This window comes from Benincasa hispida, chromosome 8, assembly GCF_009727055.1.
Source record: "Benincasa hispida cultivar B227 chromosome 8, ASM972705v1, whole genome shotgun sequence".
NCBI classification, from domain to species: Eukaryota; Viridiplantae; Streptophyta; class Magnoliopsida; order Cucurbitales; family Cucurbitaceae; genus Benincasa; species Benincasa hispida.
This window is the reverse complement of record NC_052356.1, coordinates 36,813,663-36,823,200: the sequence shown is the minus strand read 5'-3', so window position 1 is coordinate 36,823,200 and position 9,538 is coordinate 36,813,663. Positions and strand designations below refer to the sequence as shown.

At 37.0% G+C, this 9,538-nt stretch overlaps 1 protein-coding gene across 1 annotated transcript; it reads left to right on the top strand.

Moving 5' to 3' along the window:
* On the top strand, positions 1-1,149 carry LOC120084205 (glutathione S-transferase U9-like). The gene is made up of 2 exons (XM_039040100.1): positions 1-482; positions 555-1,149. Exons 1-2 carry the CDS (start codon positions 159-161, stop codon positions 930-932), a joined length of 702 nt encoding a protein of 233 aa, XP_038896028.1. The 5' UTR covers positions 1-158; the 3' UTR covers positions 933-1,149.
* Positions 1,150-9,538: the final 8,389 nt, after the last annotated feature.

Genomic DNA, 9,538 nt, shown 5'->3' with positions numbered 1-9,538 from the left:
CTACTTTCCTTGACTTTGGAGGAGCTGCCGTGCGGAATACGAAACAAGGAGACACCATCTAAAATTTCGAAGAATTCTTAAAGCCACCTCCATAACACAACATTAACAACCTTAAACATTCTTCATCTATTTCATTCAACTAGAGAGAAGATTAAGATATGACTGAGGAAAACAGAGTGGTACTTTATGGATTGTGGGCTAGTCCTTTTGTGAAGAGGGTCGAACTCGCCCTCAAAATCAAAGGCATCCCTTTTGAATATGTCGAAGAAGATCTCCAGAACAAAAGTCCGGACCTTCTCAAATTCAATTCTGTTTACAAGAAAGTTCCTGTACTCGTCCACAATGGAAGACCCATTTGTGAATCAGCTGTAATTTTTGAGTACATAGAGGAAGTTTGGAAGAATAATGGCCCTTCCCTTCTACCTCAACATCCCTACAAACGAGCCCAGATTCGATTCTGGGCTGATTTCGTTCAGAATCAGGTACATATATATTTTATGTAATTGCTAGTTTGAGTTATATTGTTACGAAAAATTCTAAAAGACTTGGTGCAGTTGTTTGATGGTCTACTTTTAGCAATGAAGACAGACGGGGAAGCACAAGAGAAAGCCATTAAAGACGTGAAAGAGAAGCTGAAAGTTGTTGAAGAACAGGGGTTGAAGAGTTTGCTAGCAGAGGAAAGTCCATTTGTGAATGGAGACGAACTTGGATATTTAGACATAGGGATGTTGGCAGTGCTTGGAAGGTACATGATTTACCAAGAGTTTTTTGGAATGAAAATTGTGGAAGAAGAAGAGATCCCAATTTTGTTCTCATGGTTGAATAGATTAATAGAGCATCCTATTGCAGAGGGAGCTCCTCCCAAAGAAAAGGTTTTGGGGCTTCTTCACATCATCAGGCAAAGATTTCTACACTCCCCTGCTTCTGCTTAATGCTACAGTCCCATCTTTGCCTTCACATGAATACAAGATAAATTATAAACCTAAATTTTGTCTCAGTTAATTGTATCTGTGTTTCACTATATGATCTTCAATGATAAGATTGATTGTATTGTTATTTTTTTTTTCCCCTTTAATGAGCTTTTACTGTTTTTCTTGGACATATTAAAATTGATCCACAGATGATCAATTTAGATGATGAATTAGGTGGCCTACAAAAGGAAAGTTCTACGAATGATTTAAAGTTACGTTTACTAATCTGTGTAATTGTATTGAAATTCTATTCATAGATCAATCATAATGGATCATAATTACAAAGGTAATTTGATTATTTTTTATCACGTTTATTTAGAATTATGAATATGTTACATTTACTATTACTGTCACTATTACTATTTAGGGGTAAATGGTAATGATAACCGTAATGATAACAATAAGTGTGATAAATTCATAATTTTCATATTATAACAATAACAACTATACTTTCTGACATCCTAAATTTTACTATTATTATCCAATATATAGGTCATGACTCATCATTCTACTTAATCATAAAAATGAAGAAAAAAAAATTGACTTAAATGGTATAAGAGTTAAAATATAGTGATGAGTATGAAAATTTTAAAATGATAGAGAAGTAGTACTCCATCTTTGACTGGGGATGTTGCTTGTAGAATGGGTCTAACTTTTAAAACTAATTTTCAAAGCACATCCACATCGAGCCTTTGGAAATTTGGATGAAAGGCCCCACAGACAAGAATAACTATAATTTCAACTCAAGAGCCAAAAAAGACAAGCATTATCAATGGCAGAGGAAAACAGAGTGGTGCTTCATGGAATGTGGGCTGTTGGAAATGGCAGGACCCTGAAAAAAAACAGTAAACGATTACACAAAGAGCAAAACCTACAAAACAGAAACTTGTTATAGGCTGAGTCGCGAAGCTCGCTCTCTTTAAGACGTTTCGCGGCTCTGCCAAAGTGTGTAAGTAGGTCTGAAAATTTTCACGTCGTCTCTAGGATAAAACCGCCAAAAGAAACCCGATCGGAAATGCACGGTTACCAATCGGAACACACACATTGCTCGAAAAACTAAAATGGAAGAGGAGAGGAAAATGAAATGAACTAAAGAATGAATTGTATTTTCGAACTACTGAAGGCCACGCCTTTTATAGGCCTTCAGCGTGAAATGATAGGGAGAAGAAAAATGCGGTGAGCCTCAAAACGTGCGCGGATGAAACGCTTGTGTACGGACGAAGCTGAAGAAAGCAAACGGAGTGGACAAAGTGCGAACAGGAGGACCTTTTCCTTTTTTTCTTCTTTCTTTCTCGGTTAAAAGAAAAAAATAAAAGTAAAAAAAATAAATAAAATAATAAATATTTTTATTAAAAATTAATAATCACACACGCGCCTCGCCCGACTTGACGGAGGCGGCAGCGGGCATGCGTGTGGACGTCACCAAACCCATATTTGTCTTATCTCCTTACTCCCTCCAAAACATGGGTACTCTTTGGGGCCCAAACCCATAGCTGAAGATTGGAGTACATAGGGGAGGCTTCCAATCCCAAATTTTCCAATGTGGGATTCTCCAACCAAAAGGTTGGTTCCTTCTTTTTTGAAAGTTAAATTTTCACCCAACAATCCCCACTTGGAAATTTAACAAAAAAAGGAGGAGAGAAAAGTTTTTCATCGAGCAGTTTCAGTCTATACAACACTGTGCATAAAGCAAAGGTGTCTTACGACTTAACCTTTACATAGTGTAGATGATTCAGAATATACTAGAGTACCCTTGTTTTGAAACTCTATCTCTAACAGCATCTCACACAGAGTGTCATTAGGGTGTAGTACGAAAGCCCGTGCTTTAAGGCCTAGCATGTGTATCCCGGTTTAGTGAATGCTCTAGAGAGTTTACCTAAAAACTCCATAGGAAGCGGCCCTCATTTCCACATTCACATAGATGAGTCTATCAAGAGTACTCCTGTAGCTAGGTACCCCACTTGTCATCAAGTATAGATCTCATTAAGAACTGAGTTCAACCTTTCTTACGCTTCAAGATATCATGCTCAGACTTTAAGTCATAGGAATGGAACTTTGTGTTTGGCTTAGCATGATTCACTATATATCACTCGTGATTAGTTATTACCCATTGAACCTGTTTCTTGGGATCTTCAGCCTATAGGTTGGGGTTTCCTCACTGTGATTCAACTTTCTATAGGCATGAGTCCTATCCTTTCAGAGGTTCTGAAAACCTTTTCTCTGGCCAATCCTTTCGTCAAAGGATCTGCCAAATTTTCATCAGTCTGTATGTGATTCACTCTAACTACACCAGTAATGAGATACTCTCAATGGTTCTGTATGTACGACGTATTTGACGTCTCTTTCTGTTGTAGTAACGATTCTAAACTTTTATGATTGTTGTAGTACTATCGCAATGGATCAATATAGCTGGTACTGGCTTTTCCCATAAAGGAATCTCTTATAGCAGATATCTAAGCCAGCTTGCTTCTTCACTAGCTGTCGCTAGTGCTATCATTTCTGACTCCATTGTAGATTGGGCTACAATAGTCTGTTTCTTGGACTTCCAAGAGACAACTCTGCCACCTATATTGAAGATATAGCCACTTGTAGCCTTTGAATCATTCGAAAGAGAGTTCCAATCAGCATTGCTGAACCTTTCTAGGATAGCGGGAAATTTTTGATAATGTAATCTTAGGTTTTGGGTTTTCTTCAAGTATCTCATTACTCTTTCTAAGCATTCCAATGCTCTTTACTAGGTCTGTTTGTAAACCTGCAAAGTAATCCTACAGCATAAGCTATGTTAGGCCTAGTGCAGTCAGTAGCGTATCTAAGACTGCCTATGATGCTCGCATACTCAGATTGATTGACATTGTCACCAGTGTTCTTGAACAACTTGACACTAGGGTCATAAGAAGTACAGGCTGGTTTACACTCAAAGTAATTATATTTCTTTAGAATTTTTTCTATATAGTGAGACTGATCCAAAAAAATTTCCTTTTCAGACCTATTTACTTTTATGCCTAAGATTACACTAGCTTCTCCTAAGTCTTTCATGTCAAAGTTTGCACTCAATATTGATTTTACATCATTTATGACGTGCAAGCTCGACCCAAAGATCAATAAATCATCTTCATATAGACACAAGATAGTGCAGAGGTTATTATCAAACTTATAGTTGATTTGTCACTTTCATTGACCTTGAAGCCTTTAGATAGGATAAGGTTGTCAAATTTTTCATGCCATTGCTTAGGAGCTTGTTTTAGTCCATAGAGAGATTTGTCTAATTTACACACCTTACTTTCTTGACCATGGACAACAAAACCTTCAGGTTGTTCCATGTAAATCTCTTCTTCAAATTCACCATTTAGGAAAGCATTCTTTAAATTCATCTGATGTACTAAAGGTTATAAAGGGCATGAGAGAGAATAAGACACGGATTGAGGTAATTCTAGTGACAGGGGAGAAGGTATCAAAGAAATCTACGTTTTCTCTTCGTCTAAAGCCCTTTCCTACTAACCTGGCTTTAAATTTATCGACAGTCCTATCAGGTCTAAGTTTCCACCTTAAGATCCATTTGCACCATATTTCCTTACAGCTTGGGGGTAGATCTAATAAGTGCCAAGACTTATTTGACTCAAGTGAGTCCATCTCATCATTTATAACTTCTTGCCATAGGTTGGCATCTACTGAGGACAGGGCAGCTCTCAGATCTTTAGGGTCTTCTTCTACATTGTAGGTCAGGAAGTCATTTATGAAATCTTTGGCGATTCTAGCTCTTTTGCTTCTTCTAGGTTCTGATTCAGTTTCCTCTCTAGGGTTAGGATTTCTAACTAGGGTTATACAACTTGATCTAGAGCCCCCACTATTACTTGATTTAAAAGGAAATCTATCTTCAAAGAAGTCGGCATCATTTGACTCAATGATCACTTGGTTCACTAAATCATAGAACCTGTAGGCTTTACTATTTAAGGAAAAACCTATAAAGACACACTCGTAAGCTCTACTAGCCAACTTTCTCCTTTTTGGGTCTGGAATCCTTACAAAGGCTAGACAACGCCATGTTCTAAAGTAGGACAAGTTTGGTTTCTTATTCTTGAGAATTTCGTAAGGTGAAGTTTTGTTTTTAGATTTTGGGGATTCTATTTAGAACATAACATACGATAAGGATGATTCCATCCCACCAATAAGACGCGGCTCCTGAACTAAGTAAAATAGCAATTACTAGCTCACCTGAAATTCTATTTTTCATTTCGGCTTTTCTGTTCATTTTAGAAGAATAAGTTGCGGTCTTTTCGTGTATTATTCCATGTGAGTTAAAGAACTCATTAAAACTGTCCGAGTCGTACTCGGTTCTCCTATCACTATGAAGTCTTTTAACCTTTCTATTAAACTGATTCTCTATTTCAGAAATAAAAAGTTTGAAAGCAACAAAAGCATCACTTTTGTTTTTCAGTAAGTATATAAAAGTAAAATCAGAGCAGTCGTAATAAAGGTAATGAAATATCTTTTACTGTTCCTAGTCAAGATGCCATCAAATTCACAAACATCAAAATGAATCAAATCTAAAGGCTCAGAATTCCTAAGTACATATTTATGCGGAGTTTTAGTAATTTTAGCCTGACTACAATACTCGCATTTATCAAAATCATTAGTGGATAACTTAGGTATCATTTCCAGCCTAATCATGTTACTAATTAAATTCTTATTCACATGACAGAGTCTAGCCTGCCAAATATTCATAGAACACAGCATATACACAAAAGATTTCATTTTATTAATGTCTAAATTTAATTTGAATATTAACTCAGTTGTATACCCTTTCCCTACAAATACATTATTTTTGGTAAGGGTATATAGCTTTGCCCCTATAGTTTGAGTAACGTCTTTGTAGAGGAGATAACCCGAAACCAAATTCTTTCTTATCTCCAAAGTGTGCAGAACGTTCTTCAACGTGAGGGTTTTCCCAGAGGTAAACTTCAGTTCAACCTCGCTGGTTCCAGCAACTTTCGTGGAGTGGTGATCTCCCAACAAAATATTCTTATCCTTAGTTTCAGTATAAGTTTTAAATAGACTAAGGTTGTGATAGACATGGCGCGTAGCACCAGTGTCTATCCACCACCCTTGACAACCACTGATCACATTTACTTCTGTACTCATGGCGACTATCGGTTCTTTTGTCAGGTTCGCCTGACCAGCAGGACGACGCCTGTTCCTACAGTTCCTAGCCATGTGCCCAGGTTTATTACAATTAAAGCAGAGGAACTGTATCGTTTCTCCTGAAGGGGGCTTCTGTTTTTTCTGTTGGTTCTGGTTGCTGGAGCCACGGTTCTGACCTTTCCTCTTTGTCCTCTTATATTTTTGTTCAGGTTTTACCATAGAAAGGCGGGTTTCTTAGGTACTGCGTTCACCTCCTCCCTCTGCTCCTGCTTCTGAGCTTCTTCCTCGATCCTTAGCTGGGTAATAAGACTTTCCAAGGAGAACTTCTTGGTTTTATGCCTCAAAGTGTTCTTAAACTCTTTCCACAAAAGGGGCAGTTTAGCAATAATAATAGCAACTTGGAATTGTTCGTCTAGAGGCATACCTTCAGTAATCTCATGGGCTATCTTCTAGAGTTCATGGGATTGGGCCTCCACGAATTTTTCATCCGTCATCTGGAACTTGAGATAATGGCTAATAACATATTTCTTTGACTTGGCCTCCTTGGTGTCAATACTTTTTTTGCAGGGAATCCCAGACCACATTCTCTGTCTTCATTGTACTGTAGTAGTCATACAAATCATCAATCAAACCATTTAAAATAAAATTCTTACAAAGAAAGTCTTTCCCCTCCCAGTCAATAGCTTCTTTTATCTATTATTCAGTTGGTTCTTCTAAAGGGACGATCGGCTTAGCTCTGGTACAAGTTTCGGCAACTTTCTTGACGGTGAGAAAGAACAACATCTTTTGCTTCCACCGCTTGAAGTTTGCTCCTTCGAATCGAAATGGACGATTGAGGTTAGATATCATAACGTCATTGATGATATAAGAATCTCCCAATTAATCTTCTGTAAGATGACAGATCTTCAAGTAAATCTTGGTCCGAATTCTTTAGTTTGATAATGGGATCCATGGGAGCATTAATGGGTTTTGCACCAAGGATGCTAGCATCTTCTAAGATCTAAAGAGTGTAATGTCGTTGTGAAATGGAAATGCCTTTGGATAAGTGAGCTAACTCAAGTCCCAAGAAATATTTCAATTGGCCAAGATCTTTTAACTTAAATTTGTCATTTAGCAACTGTTTAAGCTCTTCAATAAGCTACACATTAGCTCCTATTATTACAATATCATAAACATACACCAGAAAAGCAACGTTAACTGAACCTTGAATAAACAATGAATAATCAGCCTTAGATTGTCTAAAACCAAGAAAAACTAAGACATCAAAGAACTTAGCAAACCATTGGCGAGACACTCCTTAAGTCCATAAATAGATTTCTTCAATCGACACATAAGTTTTCCATTCTGAGAAGTAATGTTTAAAGGTTTGTAACCAGGTGAAAAATCCATGTATACCTCTTCAAATAAGTTTCCATAGAGGCAGACATTATTCACATCAAGTTGAAATGAAGGCCAATTGTATGTGACAGCTAATGCAAAAAGAATACGTCCAATTACTAACTTTGCCACAGGAGAAAAAGTATTTATGAAACTCAACCCTCCTGTTGAGTATACCCCTTAGCGACTAATCGAGCCTTATACCTTTTAATAGATCCATCCACATGGCGTTTGATCTTAACACATTTGCTTCCAATATTATGCTTTGGTGAAGGCAAAGGAACAACATCCCAAGTGTTGTTATCTTCCATGGCTTGAAGTTTAAGCTGCATTGGTTCCCTCCAATGGTCATAAGGTATGGCTTGATGGTAAAATTAAGGTTCATAGTGGGATGAAATAGTGATGGAAAAGGTGTGAAAGGTGGATGAAATGTGGTCATAAGAAAGGGTTGAGTGAAGAGGATATCGTGTGGATGAAGTTGGAAGAGGGGAGTTAATGGCTATGCTACAATGATAATCTTGTAAGTAACAAGGAGGTCATAGTTCTTAATGTTCTTTGAGTTAGTAAAGGTATAACAGAAAGTTGTTGGGATAAAGATGAAGGATGAGAGGCTGGGGATATGTTTGGTGAAATATTAGGGATGATGTTTTAAGTTAGAGGATTAGATATCGAAAAGGAGAATGATGGCTCTTGGGAAGGAAATATTTGAGATGGAGAAGAAGAGGATGTGTTGTCCACGTTAGTGTTGGTAGATTCAAGGGTTTAGTTTACTTAGAAAAAACACGGCTAAGAATTTTAACTAAGTGACTTTTTAGGTTTGTCCAAGACTAACATTTACCTTGGATAGTTGAACAACTTTTGATCATCATCCATTAAACTCTTTAACGGAGTTTTTGACCAATTGTCGCATGCTTGCAGAAAATCTATCTAATTCACCTTTCCAGGTAGGTTCCCAGACAGTGGTGTTCCGTTTCCATCAGCTTAAGTACTCCAGCCTAGACAGAACTCGTCTTAGACAAAAGGTCCCTTATAGATAGATTTAACACAATTTTAATCTTTTATGCCAATCAATTTAATCCTATTAAACCGATTTAAAAAGATTAAACTTTTGCTAATCCCATTAGAACCTTGAACTTAGGTCTATTTCAATCCAATTTTAAAACCCTTTTAAAACATGAGTTCGCCTAAGTTCACATGCAACTCTTTCTTATCGATTTTAGTTCTAATTTCTATTATAACACTTATAACCAGAAACAACTAAAACCATCCATAACGCGAAGTAAACACATACAAGGCATTCATAAAAATTACAAATAGTCTAAGTATCATGCTCCATGCATTGTTCATTCATTGCTATTTTTATATAACACTTATACAAATGAACAATGAACCAAGCACACATGCTTCCATTCACCCTTATACTGTAACGCTTATAATATAAAGATGATGCATGAATATGCTTAATCCATGCATAAATATAACTCTTATATTTCATGATGCATGTGCATGCTCTCTTGTAATTTCATCATGCCATATTATAACACTTATAATACATGATGCATGAATAATTGTACGACCTCAGACGGGTTTCAAATCTATATGTCATACACTATGCCATATAAACTACATACATCTCATGTATATCAAAAAAAAGTTGATGAACTAGGATAATTTGCCTCAAATCCTCAAAACTAAAAGCTAACTATACAAAAGCAAAGAGTCTCTAGTTCACACAGGTGAATTGAGTCTTGAATCGTTCGATCGAAGTCCGCGTCTTCACTGATCGTGTACCAAACTCCAAGTGATCGCCTACATGAAAGAGTAAACGCTTTACTTAATCATTTACCAATGCTTCCAGAGCTAAATGATCGTTTAGCAATGATCGTGTACCTTTTACCATGTGATGAAGCATGAGGTACGCGAACGTGCAGCATGCAATGCAAAACACAAATCTTAAATGATCGTTTAAATGACAACGATGCGATGAAGCAATATCGTCGAAACGATCACTGAGCGAGCACCCAAGTATCATATACCATGTGATCGTGTAG